We start from the raw sequence: 14,748 nt of genomic DNA on the forward strand, positions 1-14,748 counted from the left end.
TCCCTGAGACTCTCGTATGCACAGATGTTCATTTGGATTTTGGCTGAATAGGAGACCCTGAAGGGTTGAGGGCCCCCCTGGAGCGTTGCCCCCTCCTGCGCCGCATCGGCTGGCGGGGCCCGCGGTACACCCCTGTCTGTCACAGTATGCACTAAGTAGGTGTGTGTCTATGCCACAACATGCACACCGATGTGTCACTGCGGGCTCAGTTTGTTTTTTATGCAATTAGAAATAGGAAGCACAATGAGTGGGCGTGGCTACAAGCAGTAGGCGTGGCTTTGTTTGCCCAATGAATGCCTGCAGCCGGTCAGGCCCCCAGAGCGAAGTGTTAAAGGTTGAGCCGAAGAGTGGGAACTCTCAAAGCACATCAGCCAGCACCAGAGCAGCAACTGTACTGGCACTTGAGCAACATCTGGACCATCCGAAGTCCGGCAGACCTGGCAGCATCTGCAGCTATTCCAGCATCCACACGTTTGCAGCACGTGAAAACCTCCCTCGTCCGCACCTACCATGATTTGCACCCCATGCACTTAAACAGCCTCTGCACAGCTGCAGAATCGGAATCTTGAACACACACCAGCTTAAACTAACTCTGCACCCTGTCCTTCCTACCAGGATATCCTCACCCCGGGATCTCTGTGCCCGGTGGCATCTGCCCCTGAATACAGGTACACCCACCCGCCAATCCTCCACAACATCTGCATTCCCCTACCCTTGTATCCTCACATCACCTGCAGCACCCCAAGCCCCTGTACTATCGTCCACTCTCACCTCCCGTACCTTCACGGCACCACCTCCCGCACCTTCACGGCACCACCTCCCGCAGCCACCAAGCCCCGGTATCTGCTCTGCCTGCGCCGCCGCCTGCACGACCCGCCATGGCCACCATGAACGGCACCTGCGAGAACGGGCAGCCCCAGAAGATGCCCTCGCTGCCCCTTCCCATCCGAAACCTGGGCGTCAAATACAGCAAGGTGAGTGAGCCGGCCTGGCAGTGCCCCGGCGAGGGCAGAGGAGGCGGGCTATAGACATGAGAAGGGGGGCTTAGCTGGCACCCTTTGATATCAGTAGTAAAGGTGCCCGTCCCAACAGTGGCTTGGAAGGGCGGGATGAAGCACACCTGCCTGATGGGAATTGTGCTCACTGAATGTGCTCTAATCTGTATGCGGCTGGATCGGAAGCACACCAGACCAAGGAGGGGGGAAGCGTACTCACTGAATGTACTCTCTGCTACATGCGGATGAGTGGGCAGCACACCTGACCGGGCTGGGAGAGTACTCACTGAATATGGACGAGGCTGCTTGTGGATGGGTGGGAAGCACACCTAAGGGGGAGAGGGCGGCGTTACTCACTGAATGTGCTCTCTGGTGCATGCGAATGGGTGGGCACCAGGCCTGAGGGGGTTGGGGGGGATAGGGGGTGTTCTTACTCAATGTGCTCTCTGCTGCATGTGGATGGGTGGGCAGAACACCTGACCCGAGAGGTGTTGTGTACTCACTGAACGTGATCTGGACTGTCTTAAAATGGGTGGGAGTCGCGGGGCGTACACCTCTCTGCTGAAGGCTGGTACTCACTGAATGTGCTCTCTGCTGCTTGCGTAAAAGCGGGAAGCACGTCAGTCTGCTGGGGATTCGACTCACTGAATGTGCTCTCTGCTGCTTGCGGATGAGTTGGAGGGAGGGACCGCTGTCTGCTGGGGATTCGACTCACCGAATGTGCTCTGTGCTGCTTGCGGATGGGGGCGAAGCCCACCTGACTACCGGGGAGTTGTACTGGCTGAATGCGCTCTTTACTGTCTGAAGATGAGTAGGAAGCACACATCTCTACCGGGAACTTGTGCTCACTGAATGTGCTCCCTGCTGCATGCGGGTGAGTGAGAAACAGTTATGTCTTTCGGGGCTGTACTCACTGTATGTGTTTTCCGCTGTCTCCAGCAGAGGATCCATACAGGCGGAAGCACAACTGTCTGTTAAGGGTTGTAGCCACTGAATGTGCCTTCTGCTGCTCGGGAATGGGTGGGAAGCACCTCACTCTGCTGGGGGTTGTACTCGATGAATGTGCTATGCTGCCTGGACGGGTGGGAAGCACATTTCTCTCCTGGGGGCTTTACTCACTGAAAGTGCACTGAAAGTGCTCACTGCTGCCTGCTCTAGAAGAGCTTAGGTAGGCACCGGCAGTGATGTGCCTTGGTGAATGAAAGTGCTACAGATGAGCTCAGATAGACATTGGCAGCGGTGACCTTTGGTCAGTAAATGTACTTGCTGCTGCCTACGCCCGAACAGTTTAGGTCGACACTGACAGCATTGTGCCTCGGTTACTGAACGTGCTCTATATGAGCTCAGTAGTCGGAATTGGACACTGGGTGAGCTCACTGCTGTGTACTGAGACAGGTTTTGGAAGACAGTAAGGGTTTTATGCATTGTTCAATGAAAGCACTCTTGCTACATGTTCTAAATGAGTTCAGGTGTACACGGGTTTGGTCACTGAATATGCTCCCTGCCTCAAAAAGCTTAAAAGGCATTAACATTGTTGTGCCTCAGTCACTAAACGCGCTGTAGATGCACTCAGCGGTGGGCATTAGTCACTGAATGTGTTCTTAGATATTTGCTCGAGAAGAGCTTTGGTAGGCACCGGGAGTGTTGTGCCTGGTCACTGAAAACCCTCTTGTTGCCTGCTTTAAATAAGCTCAGGTGGATACTGGCAGTGGATTGTTCACTGATTGTGCACCCTGCTGCCTGCTATAGAAGAGTTTAGATTGACACTGACCGTGTTGTGCCTTGGTCATTGGTCACTGAAAGTGCTCTCTGTTGACTCCTCTGGACAAACTTCGGTAGACACTGAGACTGCTGTGCTTTGGCCACAGAAATCGTCTGTATGCCTATTCCAGATAAGCTCTGATGGACGCTGACAGTGTTGGACATGGGTCACTGAAAGTGCTTTCTGCTGCCTGTTCTGGGAAATCTTAAGTAGACACTGACAGTGTTGTGCCTTGGTCACTGAAATCGTTCTAGATAAGCTCAGCTGTACAGACAGTGACCGGCATTGATCACTGAATGTGCTCTATGCTGCCTGCTCTAGGAAAGCCTAGATGGACACTGACAGGAGTGCGGCTTGGTCACTGAAAACGCTCTAGATGAACACTGGCAGTGGTGGGTATTGGTCACTGAATATGTTCTTAGCGATCTGCTGGAGAAGAGCTTTAGTAGGCACTGGGAGTGTCGTGCTTTTGTCACTTAAAGCTCACTTGTGGCCTGCTGTAAATAAGCTCAGGTGGACACTGACAGTGGTGAGCATCGGTCACTGAGTGAGCTCTCTGCAGCCTGCTCTATGAGAGCTTAGCTGGACACTGACAGGGGAACGCCTTGGTCACTGAAAGCGCTCTCGATGAACTGAGATGGGCACTGACAGCGGTGGGCTTCTAGAGTTTAAAATCATGGAACCGTTCCCAACACCCTGGAAACGGGTGCATTCCCTTGTCATTTCCCATATTAATAGGGAACGCCAGGAGCCTGAAAGGGCAGCTTGCAGGATGCCTCCCTGTGTAACTTTAGAGGAACTGTGTAGGGTGACCATGCGTCCCGGATCTGCCTGGACAGTCCCGGTTTTTCACTTGCCTGTCCCGGAAGATTTGGCTTATGTCGACTGAAAACAGTGAAAGGCACTTTTTTGAAGTTCTAAAGATGTGGTAATTAGCAGATGTTATAAGTAAGCAATGTAATTAACAGGTATGAAGCTGTTTTTCAAAATTACTTACTATTTATTTTCATAGTGCCTCTTCTGTGTTTTTAAGTTGATGAGAGCTGTCATGCAGGGGTGCTCCGTTAACGTAAAATTGTAGTCCTCCTATTTTTGCAAAATGTCGCGTTTTTTTGTTCTGAAGATCTGGTCACCCTAGTCATACATGTCCTCCAGTCACACACCTCTCGATGGTTAGTCGCGTGGCAGAGATACTCAGGAAGAGGAGGCTAGCAGGTGCGTTATTCAGGAGGCACACGTGATTAATCGACGCTCGCTGCTTCCACAGCCCAGTGGTCTGGACGCCTAACGTTAGGACCTCTGCATAGATTGCAAACCCATGGTCGGAACCAATAAACCCGGCTCGGCCTTCCATCCTTTCCACGGTAATCCATTGACAACAGTGCGGCCGAAGTGGGTGCTGTTGTACATCCTGAGAGGCGCAGTAAAGTTACATTAGTGTGTTAACATCTTCTAGAGCGCCGACATGCTCAGCAAAGGGCGTCTGGGCGTGCTGTAAAGGAAGCACAGTAAAGCCGATTTTTCCATCTTGCAGTTTGCATTTCGATTTTCACATCCCTGCACTGTAACTATCTGGCTACAAGAAGTGCGGCCTTTTCCAGGGGTATAAATAGTTGTTGCCGCAGATTTTTGTGTTGTGAGGTGTGTGGCCAATTTGTTAAAATTCTCCTCTTCATTATTTGAAGTTTCAATCGACAGAGGTAATTGGATGTTGAAATGTAAAGGTGGAAGCGATCCCACGAACCAGGAAAGCAACTCCAAACTCACCCTTTCTGATCTCGCTACAAACCAGACAGCGGCCTGAAGCGCCCAGTACCGCTCCATTCGACTCATTCATTCGTTCATAAAGTATCAAGCTTTTGGATGGCACTTCTTACTTAAGGTATTCTGTTTTTTAGTACTGTAAGAGGTATCGCTGTCGCCAGCTTAAAGATATTAAATGCATCAACCGGGAAAAGATAAAGGTTTGAGTCGTCCTTGTCGAAATTTAAACTTTTGACCTGCAGGTTTCACCTTGATCTCAAAGGACGTGTATAACTCCGAGCTCGATTACCATATTCATTCATACATACATCCTTCAGTAATTCTTCATTCAATACTTTATTCATGCACATGCAGCCAGTAGCTTTGTCAGAGGTCATCCCCCAGCAGCGTCCTCTTATCGCATCGAGGTTAAGTTTAAAGCCTTGGTCAGATGCCAGTTTCTTCCCGTGGTTACCGTGTCCAGTAGCTTACAGATAAACTGGTGACTACTGTTTAACCTAAACCCATGTGCCCCACATTTACACAAGCACCCCTTGAACTTGTGTCCTTTTCAATAAGCCTTTCCCGCTCTCCTTCTTATACTTAGTTGACAAACTTTATTCAAAGGCAGATTTTGACAGTGGTCGTCAATATGTTGCAAGTTCTTTATGCATAGCTGTATCTATCACAGTCAGTTATGGTACTCAGCTGAAAGACCCCGGAAGGGGCAGGCGCTTGGTTCGGCGATCTGTTGTCTGTTTTTGAGAGTTTCGAGTTATTACAAAGACTTGAAGATGTCAGCTTGATGAATACAAATATAAACATTCATCGGTGGACTCTAATCTTATTCTCACAATATGAAAGTTTACACCACTAGATAAAATGAAGTCTCCCTTAAAATTTACCAGCAAATGTGCTCCTTTGTTAGGTTTAAGATTAGAAGTTTGGTGCAGGCACACCAGGAACAAGCAGCGCTGTTAGAGGCCTCAACCCTATAATCAAACAACAACCACAACTTCCTCCTGATAGTGCACATAGTGTGGATTGCCCTCACAATGGTCAGCTGATGAGTGATGCCCAGAAGATGATTCAGCCATATTGAACATTGAGGGCGCCACAGGATCTAGCCACCCTTTGGCCAATAACAACCAAACAATGACCATGACATTCATTGACAAGCTCCATAGTCCTGGGAGTTGTCAAAGTAGCATTAGGTACACACATTGTAAGAAAAGAAAGATGTGTTAGTAAAGTTAAATATGTACTAAGAACTGTTTTTTCGGACTATTTCTTCCCTACATTCAGTATTAGGGGACTCTCTATGGACGTTATGGACACAAATCATGTCTGAAGATGCTCAGAATGTAAATAAGCAGATGATGCCTCGAACCTTTGTTGATGCAGCCACCTGAGTGTTAGTGCGCAATAATTGTAGAGCCATATGTTATTGAGTCGTAGGTACTGAACGGGACAAACCAACTCTAAGTTGACCTCGTCCTACTGGTTGTTTTGTTGAGTTTAGCGGTCTTCTTTAAGGCCAATGCCCCTGGATTAGAAGCGGCCTTGCCTTGGAGGGAGCTCCAATAAACTGAGGTAGCATGGACCTGTAGAAATGCTGATTCCCATGAGTAGGGGCCCAGAATCTCTAGCTCTTGGAACAGCGAGGTTAAGCTTTGTTTCAGCTAATGGTTTTCTGTCAGGCATGCCATAAGTCAGACGCAGAGTGTTACATAACAGACACCCCTCTATTTGAACTCTCAAGTCTTGCTAGGACATACAAAATCTGTCCACGTTATCTAATGATAAGGGAGAGGTATCCCAAATGGGTCTTTCAAATGCTATTGATTTAATTCTAAAAGCTAGCGATATGTCCCTCCGAGCCATCACAAGAGTAGGGTTGATCTTTGGCCTAAGCTCTTTAAAACACGTTTGGTGGGTGAGTTTGAACAGATGCTTTATGCTAAGAAGATTATCAGGAAAGCAGAATCGAATAAATGGGCATTCCACGCCCCTAGACCTGAATTGCGTGGGCAAAGTGAGTACTATCGAAGTTCTGGGAGCGTTAAACCTACATCGGTTTAGGACAAAGAGCAGGTGACACACTAGGGGGTTGCATCGATTGATGAATGAGGGAAAACAGCAAGGGCACATCTTGATGTAATATGTGATGACTCTGAAAAGAGAGAAATTAAGGTACAATAGGCATTTTAATGTGATTGTAATGTGTGACAATCCAGAAGAGATAAGTGCACTGGAGTTATTCAATAATTGAGTCCAACGTGAGTGCTGACAGTACTCACCTTAAGGATCTGGGCTTTAGGAACTTAATAGAGGCTAAGTTCTTCTGGGAATGGAGGTGTGGCGGACACACCCGGAACAGGCGCTCGTGGTTATACAGCCTGGTCATTCACACAAGAGCAGGCGAAGCGAGGATGATAGCTAGGAGGGTGCCAGTATATAAGGTAAAGCGTCATAAATAGAGGTTGTCCTTGTCATGTGCCACGTTGAGTAAAAATTAAGCGGATCGGACCCCATTGATACAAATAGCTGCCATCAGACGGCAACACAGCACCTTAACTTTTATAAGAAAGGAAGCAGGGAAGTTACAGAAGCTACACAGGTGGTAATAATGCCCTCCTTTTCATTCACCTCAAATGTCATGCAGTTTAGACCCCCTTAGGGCTGTGCCCTTTCAGATTTAATGCTTACCTACGTGCACTAATCTTATAGGTAAACTCGTGCAGAGTTCTGCATACGCCGGCACGATCTTGCACATTTTCTGGCATTTCACATCATGGTTGTTATGCAGAATGCCAGAGATTATGCCATTAGTTCAGGTAAGAAACCTATGAGGGGTCACGGGAACAACACAAACGAATAGAAGTTTCAATCTATAGAGGTAATTGAGAGGCTGTTGTTTGCACCACTTGTGATTTTGGGCCATTTTTTTCTGCGAAATACTCCCTCACACTTAAAATGCACTTGATGACACATTTCATGTTGAAAAACGGCACCACATGCCTGATCAGGTATTTCTTGGGGTATTTCACATAATTTCCGGAAAGGAAATTACACAAAATCCTTCCCGCCCTACATATGAGGTAATTTGATTCATGCTAATGAAATAAAATGAACCCCCACGAAACAGAAGATGTCCCAAAACGTTGTCTGGTCTCATTAAGTCAAGGTCAAATGTATGAAACAGAACTGGCTGGCACTGAATCCAACAAACACTCATACTGATGGCGGGACGGATGCCACAGCAGTGATAAAACCAGTTGACCACTAACCGTGGAAGCGTGCTCCCTACCACCTGTGTCCGCAGGTGTAAATCTTCCTCTCTACATAGACCTTGATGTCACAGGTGGTAAAGGGAGTCCCATCACGCTTAAGGACTAGTCAGATGACATTTCCGTCTCTGGCCTACCCATATGGGGCTCAGACAGAGAGAACCTTGGTGATGTCTAGGCTGAATTATTTAACCACTCTCTACCAAAGAGCAGCTGAATACCTTATGAAGCTATAGAAACTGCAGCTGTTCGTCAACCCACCACTACCATATTATGCCTGTCTTGGCCAACTGATCTAACTCCCAACACAGGAAGGGATAAGCCAAAGATCTATGTTGCACATAATGCTACTCATCGGGCTGTCCTCTCTTTTTACAAGTTGCATGAGTACTATGGAGTGAGTTGCATTAGGAACTTGGGAAACTCCAGGTTAATTTTTGGGGTCGAAGCCCACCAGAGAGCGCATCTGTCTGGTTTGCAAAGACGTCTTGTGGTAATTCAGAAAGCTTCCCTCCTAATGCATTCTGCCCCCTGGTTACCATAGGCTTTGTGGTTTGTAACTCACAGTTTCTTGCTTTCTATTTACTGGTTATATTTGTTTTGGGCTTACCAGTAGTCTTTGTCTCTTCCCTGGAGTATAGTCCATTTAAAGTATTCTTCCTTGAGCACTCACTTTCTGTAAGCAGATCTTTAAAGTTTCTTCTTATCTTGTCACATTTGCTGTGCATTCAGACACAGAAGTCAAATGTCGGGCTCTGTCTTCCAGGGAGCTTGGTGCTTATTTGCTTTTCTTTCTCTGACTTCAAAGTGAGAGGATTTATGTGACAATCATGCAGGGTACTAGGAGTATGCTGGCGGATGTACAATGTTTTTTTTCTAGCATAAAACAACATTTAAATGTCTGTAAATAAACTGTGCAAATATTTCAAAATATATCAGTATAAGCATTAATGAAGCACTTTTTTTTAAACCAATATTTTAATACAATCAAAACAAATTACAATTTCGGGTGATGCCATTTCCACAAATTATCGTTTGTGTGCTACATAGTTTCATCAGTTAAACTGGGTGTCTGTGAAAATGTAATGGTAATTTCAATTGAAAATGTGTTGTCTGTAATGGCAGTGCGCTACCATACCCTCTACTCTATGAAATCCTACAACACTCTCCTCCTCTCTACACTACACCACTTTGCTAATTCACACCACTCTACAGCCCTCCACTCCAATACACTCCACACCACTCCATGTCACCGTAAATGAACTGTCCACACATTACAGAATACATCAGAATTAGGAAAGCACTAATGAAGTACATTTATTTGTAATTCTGAAGTGTGGTGGAAACAAATATTTTAATACAATCAAAACAAACCAATATAATAGGTGACACCATTTCCCCACATTATCGTTTGTGCGCTGTATCGTTTTATCAGTTAAACTGTATGTCTGTAAAAATGCAATGGTCATTTCCATTGAAAATATGTTGTCTGTAATGGCAGTGTGCTGCCACACCCTCCGCTTCATGACACTCTACAACACTCTACTCCCATCTACGCCACTTCACTCTGCGCTAATCCATGTCACTCTACGACATTCCACGATACTCTACACCACTCAATGACACTCTATTCTACTCAATTCAATGGCACTCTATGCCACGCCACTCTATGCCACTCCACTATATGCCACTCAACTCTATGCCACTCTATGACACTCCACTCCCCACTATTCCACTCTGTGCCACTCCACTCTGAGCCACTCTTCGACACTGTATGCCACTCAATGCCAATTCACTCTAGTCCTTTCTATTTTACATTATGCTACTCTACTTTATGACACTCTGTGCCACTCTATTCCATTCCACTGCATGACACTGTATGCCACTTTCTCCACTTTATACCACTCCATGCTATGCTGCTCCAATCTGACACTTTATTCCGCTCTGCACTATGCCACCCCACTCCACTTCACTCCACTCTGCTGCACTACACTTTACACTGCGCCACTCTCTGCCCCTTCACTCTACACCACTCCACTCTATGGCACTATACTCTACAACACTCTACCTCACTCTATGTTACTGCACTCTATGACACTCTTGGCCACTCCACTCCACTCTACTCCATTCCTCTCTATGCCCCTCCACTCTACTCCCCTCTACACCACTCTACTCTACAATACTCAACTCCATTCTTTGACACTGCACTCTGCGCCACTCTACTCCACTCTACAACACTCCAGTATATGACACTCCACTCTACAACCCCCATGACACTCTACTCCACTCTACAACACCTTACTTTATATCACTCCACTATAAGCTATGCCACTCTACGCCACTCCACTCTGTGCCACTCTACTCCAGTATATACCACTCCACTCCAGGCCACTCCACTCTACCACATCTATGACACTCCACTCTACTCCATTCCACTCTATGCCCCTCCACTCTACGCCTCTGTACGCCACTCCAGTCTATGATACTCGACTCCATTGTGCGACACTGCCCTCTATGTCACTCTACAACACTCCACTATATGACACTCCACTCTACGACCCACCATGACACTCTACTCCACTCTGACACTTTACTTTACGTCACTCCTCTATAAGCCACATCACTCTACATCATTCCACTCCACTCTATAACCTCCACTCTATGACAATCCACTCTAAAACCCTCCACTCTACAACACTCTACGACACCCTATGACACTCCACTCTATGGCACTCCTCTCTATGCCCCAACACTCTATGCCACTCTACTCTACGTCCTCCACTCTATGCCACTCTACTCCACTGTACACCACTCCACTCTACAACATTCTTTCCGCTCTATGCCACTCCATTCTCTTTCGCTCTATGCCACTACACTCCATGACAGCCTACTCCACTGTATGCGCTTCCACTCTATGCTCCTCCTCTCAATGCCCCTCCTCTTTACGACATTCTGCTCTACAACACTCTACTCCACTCTAAGCCATGAGACTATGGCACTGTACTCTGTTCCTCCACTCTACACACCTCCACTCTATGCCCCGCTACTCTATGCCACTCTACACCACTCTACACCTCTCCACTCTACGCCACTCCATTCTATGCCACTCCACAACACTCTACACCACCCCACTCCTCTCTAGAAAGTTCTACTTCATGTCACTCTCCTCTGCGCCACTAACTTTTAGCCATGCTGAACAGCAACCACATAGGCGAGACCCATTGGCTTTGCCAGTGCTTGTTAATTGAATGCCTTGCTTGAGGCCAGTCGGTACACATATTGGTGTTGACGTATTGGTTGTCCAATCCTATGAAGTCACATATGGTTAGTGCACTTAACAAATGATAACAATATAACAAAGGTAGAACCAATGCTTCTGAAGACCTCACTTAATGACTGCCTTGCTGGCTTTTGTAGTAGGGGTCAGATATATATATATATTTATTGGTTGCACACCATCCGATTTGAGAAATTGGATGCTTTGTAACTTGTAAAGATGTTTTTCTAATGAACTATGCCCATTTATCAAATTGAAAAAGCTTTTTTGAATCATTACATGGATTTAGAAAAGATTACTGTGGGGCAATTTTGAAGCAACTTGTTTGGGGCATCGCTTCCAAATTACGAACAGAAACCGATGTATCACTGGCTTACGACAGTAATTACAGACATAAATCGTAGGCCAGGTAGATACAGGGAGTGCAGAATTATTAGGCAAGTTGTATTTTTGAGGATTAATTTTATTATTGAACAACAACCATGTTCTCAATGAACCCAAAAAACTCATTAATATCAAAGCTGAATATTTTTGGAAGTAGTTTTTAGTTTGTTTTTAGTTTTAGCTATGTTAGGAGGATATCTATGTGTGCAGGTGACTATTACTGTGCATAATTATTAGGCAACTTAACAAAAAAAATATATATACCCATTTCAATTATTTATTATTACCAGTGAAACCAATATAACATCTCAACATTCACAAATATACATTTCTGACATTCAAAAACAAAACAAAAACAAATCAGTGACCAATATAGCCACCTTTCTTTGCAAGGACACTCAAAAGCCTGCCATCCATGGATTCTGTCAGTGTTTTGATCTGTTCACCATCAACATTGCGTGCAGCAGCAACCACAGCCTCCCAGACACTGTTCAGAGAGGTGTACTGTTTTCCCTCCTTGTAAATCTCACATTTGATGATGGACCACAGGTTCTCAATGGGGTTCAGATCAGGTGAACAAGGAGGCCATGTCATTAGATTTCCTTCTTTTATACCCTTTCTTGCCAGCCACGCTGTGGAGTACTTGGACGCGTGTGATGGAGCATTGTCCTGCATGAAAATCATGTTTTTCTTGAAGGATGCAGACTTCTTCCTGTACCACTGCTTGAAGAAGGTGTCTTCCAGGAACTGGCAGTAGGACTGGGAGTTGAGCTTGACTCCATCCTCAACCCGAAAAGGCCCCACAAGCTCATCTTTGATGATACCAGCCCAAACCAGTACTCCACCTCCACCTTGCTGGCGTCTGAGTCGGACTGGAGCTCTCTGCCCTTTACCAATCCAGCCACGGGCCCATCCATCTGGCCCATCAAGACTCACTCTCATTTCATCAGTCCATAAAACCTTAGAAAAATCAGTCTTGAGATATTTCTTGGCCCAGTCTTGACGTTTCAGCTTGTGTGTCTTGTTCAGTGGTGGTCGTCTTTCAGCCTTTCTTACCTTGGCCATGTCTCTGAGTATTGCACACCTTGTGCTTTTGGGCACTCCCGTGATATTGCAGCTCTGAAATATGGCCAAACTGGTGGCAAGTGGCATCGTGGCAGCTGCACGCTTGACTTTTCTCAGTTCATGGGCAGTTATTTTGCGCCTTGGTTTTTCCACACGCTTCTTGCGACCCTGTTGACTATTTTGAATGAAACGCTTGATTGTTTGATGATCACGCTTCAGAAGCTTTGCAATTTTAAGAGTGCTGCATCCCTCTGCAAGATATCTCACTTTTTTTGACTTTTCTGAGCCTGTCAAGTCCTTCTTTTGACCCATTTTGCCAAAGGAAAGGAAGTTGCCTAATAATTATGCACACCTGATATAGGGTGTTGATGTCATTAGACCACACCCCTTCTCATTACAGAGATGCACATCACCTAATATGCTTAATTGGTAGTAGGCTTTCGAGCCTATACAGCTTGGAGTAAGACAACATGCATAAAGAGGATGATGTGGTCAAAATACTCATTTGCCTAATAATTCTGCACTCCCTGTACAGACTCCCAATTTGCGATGGTAATTGACTCACAAAGGGTAAGGGGGTGCCTTCCCGCCCCTTCTCCTTTAGTAATCATATGGCAGCTGTCTGCTGTTCAGGCAGTGTCCCAGGGGACCAGTGCGTGTCTCACTGACGTTTTTCAACAAGGGAAAGGTATTTATTTTTAAAGCAGTCGCGTTTCCTTACCTTGTAAAGGTAGCTCATCAGAGGGAATTTGCAACGTACCAAATGAATATTAAATAAACAGTCCATCCTGCGACAAATCCGCCCCCCCTCACCCCCCCGCCACCCACCTCCTCCCCGAATTGCTTATTTTGGAAACCGACTGAGCAGTTCATGGCTTAGATGCAAAATAAATTACTAGTTGTAAAAGTCGGTGTGTAATATGTGACAGCTTTTGCGACTCATTCAATAGTTCATTTGACCCTGGCAATCTTGAGTTTTAATCGTGGCCTTGCCAGTTGTGTGATTCTGGGCCCACCACTATCTCTCATGGCGCATGGTTTGCTTATCTAAAGATCTGGATAGCACTTAGAAACAATGTGGATACACCCGGAGTTGGAATTGTGAAATGGGTGTGTTTTATTTATAAACTACTTTGAAGAAGAGACTCTCAAAGGCATAAACTTTAGTAAGAGGAAACACGTCACTTCTTTTACGGGTTGGGAATAACATCACCCCTGGCAAACAAAGTAAATTCCAAATGTGCATGTGTGCCATGCTGGCCTGGAGGGGCAGGTCAGCCCTCAATCTACAGCTGTGTGCTCAGTACGTTTAATTAACATCAGACTTTCCAGCATCTGCCAAGAAGTAAACACACCCACATTTATAATTGCAAGTCGAGAGTTTTGTGTTCAGTTTAGAGTCTGAATATTGTCACCTGGACTTTCTTAGCAGTAATGACCCCTCTCAGCACCGGCTCTGAATCAGGAAGGAGGAATGCGTAAATAACAGGAACTATATAGTATCCCTCCGAACGAAATTGGCAAAGATGCGACGTAGATGCAAGATCATTGGCCGTGAAAGTATTCCCATGTTTAATCCCTTTCCTTCCCTGACCGCATTATGGGATCTTGGGCAATCACTTCAGCGCACACTCTGTACATCTGTCCCTTTAGCCGCTAGTCCGGGAGCGCCTAAAGACAACAGGCGAGCTAAACTAAACCCTTTGTAATTAAAGCGACTCGCTTGCAAAAATCGTGGCTTCGTAAGAGGGTCTCGCGTTCAGGTCCAGCGACATCTATCTCCATGAAATGTTAAATGGAAAGTTCTACCCAGCACACGTTTTATGGCCATTGAATGGCTGAGGATGCAACATCTCAGAATCACCCACTCATCTTTTAATTACAATAAAATGTCTCTATTGTTATTTCACATTTTAGCTGCTGTCAGTTAAACCGTGGCAGAGGCCCGTGATATTTTAGCTTCTGAGAATGCATTGGTAAGATTAAGCCACATAAAGTAACCTATTACTGTCTTCAGTGTAAGGTCTTTAGTCCTTCTTTTATGTCTGACCTGTCCCGGTTTTTGCTCCTCACAATCTGGTCACCCTAGCTTAGAGGTGCAGGAATAATGAGGCCAGCCACAATGGAAGCAGCCGTTGCTCATGCTACTTGTCTTTATGTGTGATTTTCTCATCTCAAAATGCGTCCTCATATTGAAAATTAACTCTAGGATGCATTTCGTGCTGAAATGTA

At 45.9% G+C, this 14,748-nt stretch overlaps 1 protein-coding gene across 2 annotated transcripts in view; it reads left to right on the plus strand.

The window, feature by feature from the left end:
- Window positions 1-308: 308 nt before the first annotated feature.
- Window positions 309-14,748, plus strand: part of ALDH1A3 (aldehyde dehydrogenase 1 family member A3) — a 203,244-nt gene continuing 188,804 nt past the window's right edge. Inside the window, exon 1 of one of the 2 annotated variants that reach the window (XM_069222799.1) lies at window positions 309-974. In XM_069222799.1, the coding sequence (XP_069078900.1) occupies window positions 879-974 (96 nt within the window). In that variant the 5' untranslated portion in view covers window positions 309-878. Of the gene's footprint in view, window positions 975-1,848; window positions 1,870-14,748 lie in introns of those variants that run through there. The other variant, XM_069222800.1, reaches the window with a different exon arrangement.

Source organism: Pleurodeles waltl, chromosome 3_1 (assembly GCF_031143425.1).
Source record: "Pleurodeles waltl isolate 20211129_DDA chromosome 3_1, aPleWal1.hap1.20221129, whole genome shotgun sequence".
NCBI classification, from domain to species: Eukaryota; Metazoa; Chordata; class Amphibia; order Caudata; family Salamandridae; genus Pleurodeles; species Pleurodeles waltl.